The 13,765-nt window shown below is 47.2% G+C and overlaps 1 protein-coding gene across 7 annotated transcripts in view; it reads left to right on the top strand.

Moving 5' to 3' along the window:
• RALGPS1 (Ral GEF with PH domain and SH3 binding motif 1) overlaps window positions 1-13,765 on the top strand; it is a gene marked incomplete at both ends in the record, with an annotated part of 226,438 nt that overhangs the window by 8,707 nt on the left and 203,966 nt on the right. For 6 of the 7 annotated variants that reach the window (XM_080708694.1, XM_080708693.1, XM_080708692.1 and 3 more), the window contains one exon: window positions 11,594-11,644. The exons of the other annotated variant lie outside the window; for it this stretch is intronic. In XM_080708694.1, the coding sequence (XP_080564820.1) occupies window positions 11,594-11,644 (51 nt within the window). The remainder of the gene's footprint in view (window positions 1-11,593; window positions 11,645-13,765) is intronic. 7 annotated transcript variants of the gene reach the window in all.

Raw genomic sequence — 13,765 nt, 5'->3', positions numbered from 1 at the left:
CCCTTTTTTATTTATTTATTTATTTTTAAACAAGGTCTTGCTAAGTTGCTGAGGTTCTTGTCAAGTTGCTGAGGCTGTCCTCGAACCTGTGACCCTCCTGTCTCAGCCTCCCAAGTACTGAGATTATAGATGTGTGCCACCATGCCTGGCAGATTCCTAGAAATGTTCTTTGTACATCTTGGGGAAAAATCAAAGTATGAGGGAAAGAAGATTATATCACCCCCAATCTTTTTGAAATACTTTATTATTTATTTACCAGTGGGAAAAAGGAATAACATAATGAAGCAAGTCACGGCAAACTGAAGATTTTTATACCCAGCAAAACTGACTGTAGAGTGTGAAGGACACAAATACCAGGTTACAAAGATGCAGAGCTTCAGGAACCATTGTCTCCTGGGTCTTTCCTGAGGACTTTGCTGGCCAAGAAGCTCAGATAATTAGAACAACCAGAAACATCATGAGAGCGACTTAGGAGACCATGAACAGTCATATGCTGGTAGAACTGAGATTGAGGGCTCGAAGATGAGGGAGTAGTTCTTGATAGCTGTGCCCAGATGGTGGACAGAGAGTGGAAAGAGCATATGCATAAATTTCATAGCTGTGCTCCATAATTATATTGGTGATGGTAGCATTAGTATTGCTATTCTCAGGCTGTTGTTTGTGTGATGCAGGAGATAGGAAATGACTAATTATGGAATCCTGGAATCATACCATATTCGCGGTACTTGAGACCTGAATTTTCAATATAGATGAAAGAAGATATGAATATAATACAGAAGAGGTATAGTAAGTTTAAAAAAGAAAAGTGTCCTGAACTTGAAATGGAAATATTAAATAGGGATTATAGACTGTGATCTTGAAACATTTTTCACTAAAAGACCCCAGGGCTTCCTGGAGAGCTGGTTGGTTCCAAGTCTGGGACAGGAGATGTTCATGGTGGGCCTGGTATACCTTCCAGTCCCCAGGAGGAAGTGGTCAACTCTGACGGAAGTCATGCTGAAAGGCTCAGGAGGCAGTTGAGACAATGTGACCCTCAGGAGGACAGGAATTCCAGTGTGTTATCTCTGGATGATGGTGGGAGGCTAAGGCTGAGCTAGGAGGATCACAGGTTCCGGGCCAGCCTCAGCTGGCCCTGTTTCAAAAATAAGTAATAAAAAATAGGGCTGGGGGTGTAGCTTGGAGGTAGAATGCCCCTGGGTTAAATGTCTAGTATTGAATTTTAAAAAGCAGATAAATACAAGAAAATGATCAAGCATTTTTTTCTCCCTTTCACTTTCCTTTTGATACTGGGGATTGAACCCAGAAGGGTTCTACCTCTGAGCTACACCCTGCCTTTGTATTTTTATATTTTGAAACAGAGGTGTCACTAAGTTACTATGCACTCTCTTCAGACTCTCAGCCCTCCTGTCTCAGCCTCCAAGCACTGGGATTACAGGTGTGAGTCAGCTCACCTTTGCTTTCAAATTATGCTGTGTCACCAAATAGCAGAAGAACGGGACACATGGGGAAGAACTGGAAGGCCATGGTTTTGTGAACTGAGCAAGGACTGGATTAAGTGGTGAGCATCATCAGCCTCCAGCATCAGGGCAGGGGAGACGTGTGTGCTGCCAACAGCAGGGAACCCCTCCTCTAGTCTGCCAGAGGGATGGCACCTGTGTCTGATGGAGTTTCTGGATCCTGCTGCCGACTTACAGGAGAAGCCAAGGACAGAGGAACAAGGCAGCCAGCCCCATGAGCACGGGTACTGGCTAGGCCAATGGCCTGGCTTCTCCAAGATACCTTTTACAGCACAGAGGTTTGGAGAAGATACTTGTTGATTAAAGGAAATTTTAAAAAGACACATGGAAGGATTGAAAGAGTGCTCGGCAATCCCGGGTCACAACCTGAGGACGGGGTCCTGAAAGAGCCAAGGAAAGCCAGGGGGCCAGCAGAGCAGGCACCAGAGACCGTGGTGGACCTGCCGGGTGGCTCGCTCTTGTGCAAAATTGTGATAAATTATACATAACCAAAATTCACCTTCTTAACCATTTTTATGTGTATGTTTCAGTAGTGTCAAGTACGTCTCATGGTTGGGCAGCACATCGTCAGAACTGTTTTCATTTTGCAAAGCTGAAATTATATCCATTGACACTGGCCCTCCATTTCTTCCTCCTCCAGCCCTTGGTAGCCGCCATTGCTGTCTCTATGAATGTGAATACTCCAGGTCCCCCATATGAACAGGATCCTGGGTTCCGTCCCCTTGTGCCAGGCTTACTTCCCTCAGCACGAGTTCCCCGGGGTTCATTCATGTTGTCGCAGTTGTTGAGTGTTCTTCCTCTTTAAGGACACATAATATTCCACTGTCTTGATACACTACACTGTGTTTACCCATCCATCCATCAGTCGGGGTGGCTGTTCCTTGACGAGGATGGTGGCTAAAGGGTGTTCATCCCATAGTAAGTAATAAAACCATGCATTTGTTAGTGTGGTTTCCTGTACACATGTGTTGTTTTATAATAAAAGGGTTAAAATAACTTAGAAGTCCTCATTTTTTTGCCGGGGTGCTCTACTGCTTACCTCAATCCTTCTACTTCCCCTGTGGCTGAAATTGGAGAAGAGAGCTGGCCTTGTCATTATCAGCGCTAGGCTGGGGACATCCTTCCAGGCCAAGATGCGCAGGCTTCCTTCACTCCTTTAGTAGCTGTGCAGCGATTCAGTGTCTGATGTACCGTAGTTGCATTTAGGAAATCCCTTTTTGTGACGGGCTAGCTCAGTTGGGTACAAAAAAATCCGGGCACTGAGTCCGTTTGGGACCGAGTTTCTCAGAAAGGTGGGCAAAGGCTTCGGTTGTGGTTCTGCAGGGGTTAATTTCTGCAGCAATTCCTTCCCCTTAGCAAGTAAAAGCTCCTTTAAGTCCCCGTAGTAAGCGTAGTAAGCGTGGGGTCTCGTCCCTGGGGGCTTGGGAGAGAGGAATCTGAAAAAATGACATGGACAACTGCCTCTTGTGCAGCTGACAGAGTTTTAATTTTCATAACCAGTACTTATACCCTTATTCCCAGTGTAAACACCAAAGGACAATAGTGAGGCATTAAGTGTAAACAAGATAAACAGGATAAAAGAAGATCCATGGCGTCACAGTTTAAGATTCGTCTGGGACTTGGCAATTACAGTCAGCCCCCTTGGCTTTTGTGATTGAAATCAGGTTTCTGGCCTCACAGGTGAGCCCTAGGGGGCAAAGTCTGGTGTCCGGAAAGGAGTTGCAAAGGAGGGGGTCACACCTCAAAGTCCGTTTTGGAGAAATTCAGTCTTCTAGGATCCCCTTTAATCCTTTCGGAGTCTTTTGTTCCTAGGGCTTAGTCCATGCTCTCCTCTGTCTGGCAAGGTCCAGAGGGCTGCAGTGAGAATTTGTCTGGTCCTGTCTGCTCTGCCATCTCCTATGAGGCAATACTTATATTACAGTTAGTAGACAAGGGCCCAAAACTTTATAACACAGGTGATTGGATTTCTATAATTGTTCTTTAATGAATAATCTTGAAGCCAGACTTTTGGGATTTTTACTATCCTGCTGCTGAGTCACAAATGGTAGGCTTTTGTTAAGTCAAGGCTAGGAAAGGCTTATTTGCATCTTTAAGAGAGAAGCAGATGGCCCAGATTCCAGAGAGATAATTTTACATCTCTTTGGGAAATGGAGCAAAAGGTAGGAACTTGTGTTTGCAGCCTCCCCTGCTGGCAGAGAGGTGTTGGGAGCTAATCTGTAGATCAAAGGACCTGTCTTCGGGGAGGAACTTTGCAGCCCTTCTCCCGGCCCCTCCAGCCCCTGAATTCTGACTGCGCTTTATTACAGCTGGAGCAATGCAGAGAAAGTCTGAGGGCTCAGACATTTTACTAGAAAATTTATCTTTCACGGACTCAACTTCTTCCACAGTCCTAATTCTTGGGATCCCGTTTTACATCATTGGAGCTATTAGCATAGACTTCTAAGAACAGGGAGTACCTTTGCCAGAGATGACGCTTCCTTCTCAGGGCTTTGCCTCCGTGAAGCATTTTTGCCGATTATGCGAGCATTTTTTCACGCGTGCATATGCCGAGAAAGGGCAGTGGCACCTTTTGATGGCCTTCTACGTGGTTTCCAGCTTTTTGCTGCTACGGCTAATGGCGCAGGAAGCACCCACCTGCGTGTCTGTCTGTATCTATACCCGTCCTTTCTCCTGTAGGCCAGTATCTCTGTCTGTATTTGTGAGGATTGTTGTGTCAATAACATGCTCATTGCACTCACTAGGAGATGCTACTCAAATGCACGGCTTGACACAGGATTGAGAATGAGTTGCTCTGAAGCTAGTATCGGCATAATGAGCCATTCTTGTTGCAGGGGGATAGGTTGGGGGGGGAAGGTGTGTGAGGTGAAATAATCCCCCCACCACCCCCAGACACACAGAGACAAACAGAAAAACCGTGGATTCTTGTCCTAAGCTAAGAATAAGTATTCATCGCTTGGACAGCTGCTGCAGATTTAAAGAAGTTTATTAAAAAGATAGAAATATAGAGGTAGTTACAGCCCTGTGCCGGAGCCGACACAGGGGGGCACTTCGAACGAAAATGCCAGAGAATTCCAGTTTACTGAGTTTTTATCCTGTCTAAGTCCGAGGAAGGTCCTTTGATCTGTAGATATGCTAGCCTTATCTCTAGCCCAGTCTCTGCTGTTTCCAGGAGGATTTGCCCTGGAAGGTGGGGCTGTCCTGCCTTCAAACACAGTCCTCTACACCTCTTGTTCCATCCCCCGAGATGTGTGAAATTGTTTCTCCCGGCATCTGGGATTTCTTCCGATTTCCCTTAGGCCATTTGTTTCTCTTTCAGAAATGTAAAGAAGCCTCTCAGGCTTCCTTCCTTTCCCTTTAGAAATGTAAATTACAAGTCCCTCCTTTCTGCTAGCCCTGGCCTTCTTAGTATAAAGGATATATTTTTAAAATTGGAACTCTTTTCCCAATACTTATACCTTAATACATTTCAAACCCTCTTCCCAATACCAGTACAATTCTGATTGTGAACTGGACATCAGACAACACTGTCTTGTCAATGAAAATTTTCCCGAAGGTAAGGATTTTGGTCTAAGTTTAACATGGAGTAAGGGAACGGTCTTGTTCTTTGGAGAGACATGCTAAAGTGTTAAGGAAGAGTCACAATGTACCTGCTCTGGCTCGGTATCAAGCCCACCAACCGCAGGAATGCATGATTGCTTTGCTCTCCCTCTCTCCTGAAGCCCCAGAGCCCCAAGTCAGTAGAAAGTGGGACTCCTGACTGTGGACTCTCTTTCCTGGTCAGAAGCCCCCCCCCCCCCCAGGGCTTTACCCAAACAAAGCCTGTCTGGTCTGTCCCTCTGTGTTTCCTTTATCCCCATATCCCCGACAATCTAAATGCAATTTTTAGGTTTCGCCATTATAAAGTATGCTGCTGGTTTGTCAGTAGCTCTTTGTCTCTTTGGAGTCTCGGGAGGCCCTTATCCTAAGGCCATGGGTAGGAGGGTTAGTCAGCCACTGTTAGAAGGGAGAGAGCCTGGCGTGGTGGCACACGCTTGTAATCCCCGCACTTGGGAGGAGGAGACAGGAGGATGGAGCAGGTTCGAAGCCAGCCGCGCTAGCTTAAGAGACCCTGTTTCCAAATAAAATATAAAATAGGTCTGGGAGTGTAGCCCAGAGGTAGAAGGGCTTCCAGGAACCCCAGTACCACAAAAAGAGAGAGAGAGAGAGAGAGAGAGAGAGAGAGAGAGAGAGAGAGAGAGAGAAAGAAAAGGGAGAGAAACTGTGCTCGGCGTATGGAAAAGTCAGCTTCACCTGTGCACATTATTAGGCTATCTTCATTGGGGCCACTCTGTGAGCGCCCCGATTGGTCTTCTCTACAGAAGTGTTGTGGACTGGGGGAGCACTGCCAGGTGGCCAGCTTGCCTTTACTCCCCACATAAGGAGAAGCCGGGAGAGACCTGTTCCTGACCCTTCCCTCCCCTCAGCCACTGCTGGCCGCCTTGCTGCTGTGACTCAAGCCTGAGGCCTCCTGTTGCTGCAGAGGCTGTGGCCCCTCGTGGGGCCCTGAGAGTCAGCTGTGAAGTGTGACAGGACCTGCCTCCGCCCCTTTATGTAAAAGTAAATACTTTACCGGGAAGGATGGCTCGGAGGTCACGTTCTTAGGACTTCTCTTAGTAGTGAAATGTCATGATGCCTATAACGGGTGATTTGTACTCAAGTGTTTTGTGTCAATAGAGTCTCGCCCTGGACACCGCATCCTTCCTGGCTACAGTCACGAGCATAAAAAAATGGGAGTCTCCTGAGAACCCTCACTGTGTGGCTGGGACCCGCGGCCTATTTTAAGTCTGGTGACTTCTCCTGTTACAGGTTTTTTTTTTTTTTGTGGGTCTAGGGGTGGAACCCAGGGGCATTCGACCTCCGAGCTACACCCTCCTGCCCTATTTTTTATTCCTTATTTTGAAACAGGGTCTCAGTGAGTTGCAAAGGACCTCACTAAGTAGCTGAGGCTGTCCACGAACCGCGATCCTCCGGTCTCAGCCTCCCGAATGCTGGGATCACAAGCGCGCGCCCCCACGCCCGGCTGTAGTTGCAGGTTTTGAATAGAACACCTGAACTCATTTTCTGACCTAGGGTCTGAGTAGGTGTCAGAATGTTTAAGTCCTGGGCTATCCAAAAAAATAAGTGCCATCAGGTGATGGTTTTAATAAGTCACTTGGCAACGGAGGAGCAGACCCGCGAGCTGACAGCAAGATGAAAGGGAGCGTTCTCATTTCCACATTAGCAGACTTTTGGTTCTCTTCCTAAATGACATTGCAAACATCCTGCCGCCTCTCCCGGATAGGGAGTTCACTTGAACTGTGGGACAGAGTTCCAAGGCCCTCTGAGCTTTCAGCTCAAATCTCCTGTTTCCTCAAGGCCTTTCTGTAACCCAGTGTGGCAGAATTAATCCAAATATGAGGTGCGCTTGGCTAACAATCCCAGTGGGTCTGGCAGAAGAAACGCTCGTCTGTTTGCACAGCCCAGGACATAACTCTGGGCCAGACGTGGGACGTACTGCCCACCGCATACCAGGGCACGGGGGCCGGACCCGTGGGTGCTGATGTCAGAGGCCCCTTGCCACCAGTGGGGAAAGTGAGGTGGAAGAGCTGGGATCCCTCTGACGGCGTCCTCGGTCCTGGCGCCACCTCCTGCCCATCTTCCAGATCCCTGGGGCAGCGTTTTACCCCTGCGCTCCTGAAGAGCTGTGGCCCCTGTCGGGGACAGCGAGGCTCTCCCTGCCACCTGCTTCCCGCCTGGTCGCTCCGAGGGCGGGATGCTTTGGCCTGTGCTCTGCACTACTTCGGGAGCCCAGTGGCCTTGGCCCACCTTCAGATTTTGCCCAGAGCCGGCCACAGTTCTGCACCTAAGCCCTGGATTGTGGTCACAGGTGACACGTTGTATGGAAATCGCCATTTTTCTCCAATGTATTCTTGACACGAGGCTTTTGCTGGCTCACCGTAACGGCCTCCTTTCAGTTTCCTCTAACGCAACTTCAGTGCATGGTATTTAACCAAGTCAAGGGGCCCTTATTTCCTAGCTTCTGTACTGGTCAGGAATGATAAACCCACATGCTGATACCTGGGCCCATCGACACGGCTGCCCTTTTGCCAAGAGAGGGAGCGGGAGACAGGAAGAGAGAAAGAGGATGAGCCAGGCATTTCACACTCCTTACGGATTACTGTTGCCCTCTTCTAGATGTGGCAGACTGGGAGAAGTTAAGTCTCCAGAGAATATTGCCATTAAGTGACAGGATCTAGGTACACGCCCAAGCCCCGCGGAGTCCGGCTCCCACGTCTGCCAGGGCGTCCCAGGTGGCCCCGTGCTCTTTCTTCTTGTGTCAGCAGCATCCGGAGGCCTTCAGCCCACATTTCCATGGTGTCACAGAGGCACCTGCTAACTGACATTGGCGTCTCCTGTGCCATGCGAGAGGTAGGGAGGGCCTGTGAAGCCGACTTGATCTCAACATCCTCAGGCTGGAGAACCGTCAGCAGTGGTGCCTCCTCTTGCCGTCCCCAGACGGGCTTCTGACTTCATGCTAGAAGTCTGATGTGTGTTTCCGCCATTGATAGTGCTAGTGCCCTTACGTTGGCTGTGGTGAAGGGCCAGTTCTTTCATTTACAATTTGTTGAAGAGTGTTACTTAAAAAAAATACAATACGGCCGGGCGTGGTGGCGCATGCTTGTAATCCCCGCGCTTGGGAGGAGGAGACAGGAGGATCGCACAGGTTCGAAGCCAGCCACGCTGGCTTAAGAGACCCTGTTTCCAAATAAAAATATAAAATAGGTCTGGGAGTGTAGCCCGGAGATAGAAGGGTCTCCAGCAACTCCAGTACCACCACCAAAAAAAAAAAAAATACAATAGAGCTTGTGTGGTGGTGCACACTTGTAATCCCAATACTTAGGAGGCTGAGACAGGAGGATGGCAGGTTCACAGCCAGCCTCAGCTACTACTTAGTAGCTACTTAGTGAGGCCCTCCACAATTAGTGAGACCCTGTTTCAAAGTAAAAAATAGGGCTGGAAGTATATAGCTCATAGGTAGAATGCCCCTGGGTTCAATCCTCATTCCCCCCCCAAAAAAAAAACAAAAAGAATAAACATTAGGGAATGTCCCTCCCCCTCCCATACCCTCAGTTATTAAAGTTAATCACTAAGCCAAACATGAGAAGGAGGGAGGGGGAGGGAACGGGGTGGGAATTGGGGAAGGGCTAAATGAGTGATGTGTGCCTCTACCATCTTGTACCCCACTAGGATGTATGACTACAATGCACCAATAAAAGAAAATAATAAAAAATAGGGCTGGAGTTGTAGCTTGGAGGTCGGATGCCCCTGGGTTTTATCCCCAATAACACACACACACACACACACACACACACACACACACACGCAAAAAAAAAAAAAAAAAAAAAAAACCAATAGAAATGTTGTGGCCATGTCAAATTGCTATAAAAGTCCCTCGGTGCTGGCGCTCAGCTTCTGGGCTGATCTCATTGTGGGCTGTTAGAATAAACATTTTGTGGCCCCAGACTGATCTCTGGCTACATCTTGAACAGCACTCTACCGTGTAATTTAGGGGAGGCATAGACTTCAGAAGAAAAGGGTAATTTCTGTAAGCCATGGTTTTAACATAAATTTAGAGTAATAGTGTCTCTGTTTAGCTTTCCAATTTTAAATATTGTATACAACTTTTTAAAATTACAAAAGTAATACATGCTCGAAATAGAAATCTAAGTAGTACAAAAACTTCCAAACTAAAATTGTTCCCTTTACCCCCGGCCCCACCCTCCAAATAATTATGATCAATTGTTCAGTTGGAAGTTTATCTCACATTTAAGAAAGAAGGGTGTGGGTCAAGATTTATGAAGAGAGAAGGGGGTGGGAGAAGCATTCAGAAATTCAGCCTGTCTCTCACCGGTTATGAAAATCTACCTGCAATGGATTAAAGACTTTGATGTAAGACCCGAAACTACAAAACTATGAGAAGAAAACATAGGGTAACTGCTTCAGGACGTTGGAATGGGCAAAGTTTTTTTTTTTTTTTTGACAAGACCTCAAAAGCACAGAAAAGAAAAGAAAAAGTAGAGATGAGCTAAAGCTTCAGCACAGCAAAGGAAGCATTCATGGGAGTGAAGAGGCAGCCAGTGAGTGGGAGAAAACACATAAGCCCTACCTGTGCCAAGGGCAACTGTCCGGAATAGATGAGGAACTGGAAAAAACTCAGTGGCAAAGGCCAAAGAGCCCAACTGTAAGTGGGCAGCAGACCTAACTAGGTATTCCCCAAAAGAAAACACACACGTGGCCAGCAGGTGTAAGGAAGAGCGCTCAGCGTCACTGGTCATCAGGGAAGTGCAAATCAAGACCACGTGTGCTCTCACCTGGCTGCGGGAAGAGCGAGGACCGTGAAGGGAGCCGTGCGTGCTAGTGGTTGAGACGTTAATCAGCACAGCTGGTACGGAAAAGAGTGTGGAGGCTCCTCCAAAATCAGAAATTGAACTCGCGTACGACCCAGCAACTTCACTGCCGGTATCTACCCAAAGGAGATGGAGCAGTGTCTTGAAGAGACCCTACCACCCACGTCCCGAAGCGGGAATCAAGATAGCCCTGAAATGGGACTCCGAGTGTGGTCAGCAGATGAATGGATAGAGCGAGCGTGGCACATCCACGTACTAGACAGCCACAGAGATGGACCAGCACCCGTCACGAGCAGCCACAGGGACAGACCTGGAGGTCATGATGTCTGGAGGACGAGCCGCGTCTGGGCTTGGTGGTGTACACCTGTGAGCCCAGCAGCTCAGGAGGGTCACAGGCTCGAGGCCAGCCTGGGCAAATGAGTGAGACCCTGCTTCCAAGTCAATAAGTGAACGCATGGGCTGGGGAATGTAGCTCAGGGGTAGAGTGCCCCGAGTTCAACCCCACTAACACATACACACACGGACACCACACATACAAAGCCAGGCATAGAAAGACAAGTATCTCCAGAGGTTGGGACAGTAGGTGGATGGCAGGATGGGGAAGGTTGATCAGTGATGCTAAGTTAGGTTTGCATAGAAGTACAAAGTGTAGCAGGGCGCGGTAGCACATGTTTGTAATCCCGGTATATAGGAGGCTGAGAAAAGAGAACCACAGGTTTGTGGCCAGCCTCAGCAACTTAGTGAGGCCCTCCGCAACTCAGTGAGACCCTTTTTCAAAATAAAAAATAAAATAGGGCTGGAAGTGTATGTAGCTCAGCTGGAGAATGACCCTGGGTTCAATTCCCAGTAACACACACACACACACACACACACGAAGTTGTGGTGTGCTGTCGTGTGCTGGGATGACTACAGGTATCAATTATGTACTGTATATTTCAAAAGGCTAGACCGGGCGTGGTGCCGCACGCTTGTAATCCCCGCGCTTAGGAGGCGGAGACAGGAGGATCTCGCAGCCTCGCTGGCTTAAGAGACCCGTTTCAGGTACATAAACAAATGTATCAAAGTTAATCACCAAACAAGCGTGGGATGGAGGGAGGGGGAGGGAATGGGATGGGGGCTGGATGAGGGCTGATTGGATGATGTGTACTTGTATATCCTCTCAAGTCTTGTACTCCAATGTGATTGATATATGACTACAATGCACCAATTAAAAATAAATAAATAAATAAATAAAATTAAAAAAGAGAGAGAGACCCTGTTTCCAAATAAAATATAAAATAGGTCGGGGAGTGTAGCCTGGAGGTAGAAGGGCTTCCAGGAACCCCAGTACCACAAAAAAAAAGGCTAGAAAAAAGGATTTTGAATGTTTTTACCCTAAAGAAGTGACAAATGAGAAGACAGATATGTTCAGCTTGATTTTGAACATTGTACAATGTGTCTATGTATTGAACCATCACATGGTGCCCCATAGTATGTAAAATTTTTGTTTTAATATGAGTTAAAATTAAGAAAGAATTTACCCAAATTTCTACCCTATTCTATCTTGTTTGTTATTGCACAGGAAAAATGTAACTTTCATGAACATGTGTTACTCTGCCCAGGCTGTCTTTGATGTCCAGTATTTTCTTATGTGGTTCTCTTTCGTTGCAGAGCCAGATCACACTAATGGACATCCCTGTGTTCAAAGCCATCCAGCCGGAGGTCTGTACTTCTTTTATACTTTTCCATTAATGCTGTGACTGGGAAGATCGGGCCTAGAGAGCCAGCAGGAGGGTGGCTCCGTTTCTCTCTTCAAGTCTCTGTGGATACCCGTTATCTATTTAAACCCCTTTGCATTCTCCTTTGACCCACGGGCCTGCATGCCTGAGTCAGCCAGACACGCCTCCTGACCAGGCTGCCGCAGCTGAAGATATTCCCTGACAAGAAAGGCCGGTGGCAGAATGTTCGAGAGCGCTTTCTTTTTTTGCTGCTCTCAGATTCTGGTGGCTGCCTTGTTTCTGTTTTTGAAACCAGTTGCCACAGCAAAACATGCACATATTTACATTAAAAGCACATGTATAGTTTTGGAAACAATAAAGGGAAAAGAGTTGATTTTGCTCTCTACAAACAAACATCTGGAAATGTCTCGGAGTTGGTCACAAGGCCTTAGTTATTTTATTTGGGTTTGTTGTTGTTGTTAGCAAGTAACAGAAGTCCATTCCAACGTAGCCGAATAGGTGGAAGAGAAATTCATTCCAAGGGCACAGGGGCGCGTCACAGAACGCTCTGCGGCTCGGAGTTGGGCAGCCTGGAGAGCCCCCACCATGTGGGCAGTTTCTGCTTCTCACATCCATGCTCCCCTTTTTCTCTTCCCCGTCCACATACATGCCCAACTTGACCTCCTCAAAGGGCTTGTATTATATGATCCCCAGCTCAGACCACATCCCAGACTGAGACCAGTTCCATCTGGCCCAACTTTATCATGTGTTCAGTGCTGATGCAGTCACCTGAGGCCAGGCGGACATGATCCTGACCAGCAAGCACAGCTGACAGACCAGCCTTAGGAGTGAGGAGCAGATTCAGACAGAGATGTGTGCAGGGGAGATTGGGCAAACAGTTGCTGCAACCGTGATGTGAATACAAAACACTGTTAACTTTGTTTTGAGGTATTAGGTATTGAATCCAGGGACATTCTACCTCCGAGCTACACCCTTAGCCCTGTTTTAATTTTTATTTTGAAACAGGGTGTCATGAGGTTACAGAGGGCCTCACTTAGTTGCTGAGGCTGGCCAAGAAACGGTGATCCTCCTGTCTCAAGCCTCCCAAGGACTGGGATTACAGGTGTGCACCATCATGCCTGGCTCACTGTTAACTTTACAGCCTGGTGACTGCTAAGACTTCGACAAGTACCATACACCCTAATACATACAGGGCCAGAGCATGCAGGCCTCTTGAGAGCTGGGCTACATGTGCTAGCACATGCGTGAAGAGGTGGCAGCTTGTGTTCCTTTGTGCTTGTTCGTTGGGTTTGGAGAGCAGAACGATGTGTGCTGTTTTGATTTGGCTGGTTTCACCTTTTCTTGTCTTGTCCTGTGGAATGATCCATTCTTTCTCATTAACAACAACTCGCTACCTCTGGGAGCCTTTGGGTGGAGTAGTTGTGTGATGGTTATCATTGTCTTGGCTGAAGCTATTTTTTTATTATTTAATTTTTTTATTGGTGCATTATACTCATACATCATGTTGGGGTAAAGAACTTGCGTGTCCATACATGTACACATCACTGATTTAACCCCTACCCAATTCCCACCCCATTTCCCTCCCCATCCCTCCTTCCCTTGCTTGGCTTCGTGGTTGACTTCGATATGTTTAAGTACATTGTGTGTTTTAGAGATTTCCCTCTTCCCCCCTCCTTTCTCCTCCTTTAGGTTGTCTTGTTTGCTCCTCTATAGGATTTCCTTTTTCATCTAGAGTTCCTCCTATGACCCATTTCTCCTTAGCTCTCACATATTAGGGAAAGCATCTGATTTCTTATTTTTTGTGACTGACTAATCTCACTTAGCATAATGTCCTCCAGTTCCATCCATTTCCCTGAAAATGATGTAATTGAGTTTTTTTTAATGGGTGAGTAAAATTCCATTGTGTACATATCCCACAGTTTTGTAATCCGTTCATCTGTTGATGGACATCTTGGCTGGTTCCATAGTTTGGCTATGGTGAATTGTGCAGCCATGAACATAGATACACATGCATTAGTTTGGTAGTTTGGTTTCCTATCTTTTGGGTAGATACCCAGAAGTGGTATTGCTGGATCAAATGGTAGATTTGTTCCCATTCTTCTGA

The sequence above is a fragment of the Muscardinus avellanarius genome (genome assembly GCF_963383645.1).
Source record: "Muscardinus avellanarius genome assembly, chromosome: 13".
NCBI lineage: Eukaryota > Metazoa > Chordata > Mammalia > Rodentia > Gliridae > Muscardinus > Muscardinus avellanarius.
The sequence above is the reverse complement of the archived record's forward strand: the minus strand, read 5'-3'. Positions and strand labels throughout refer to the sequence as shown.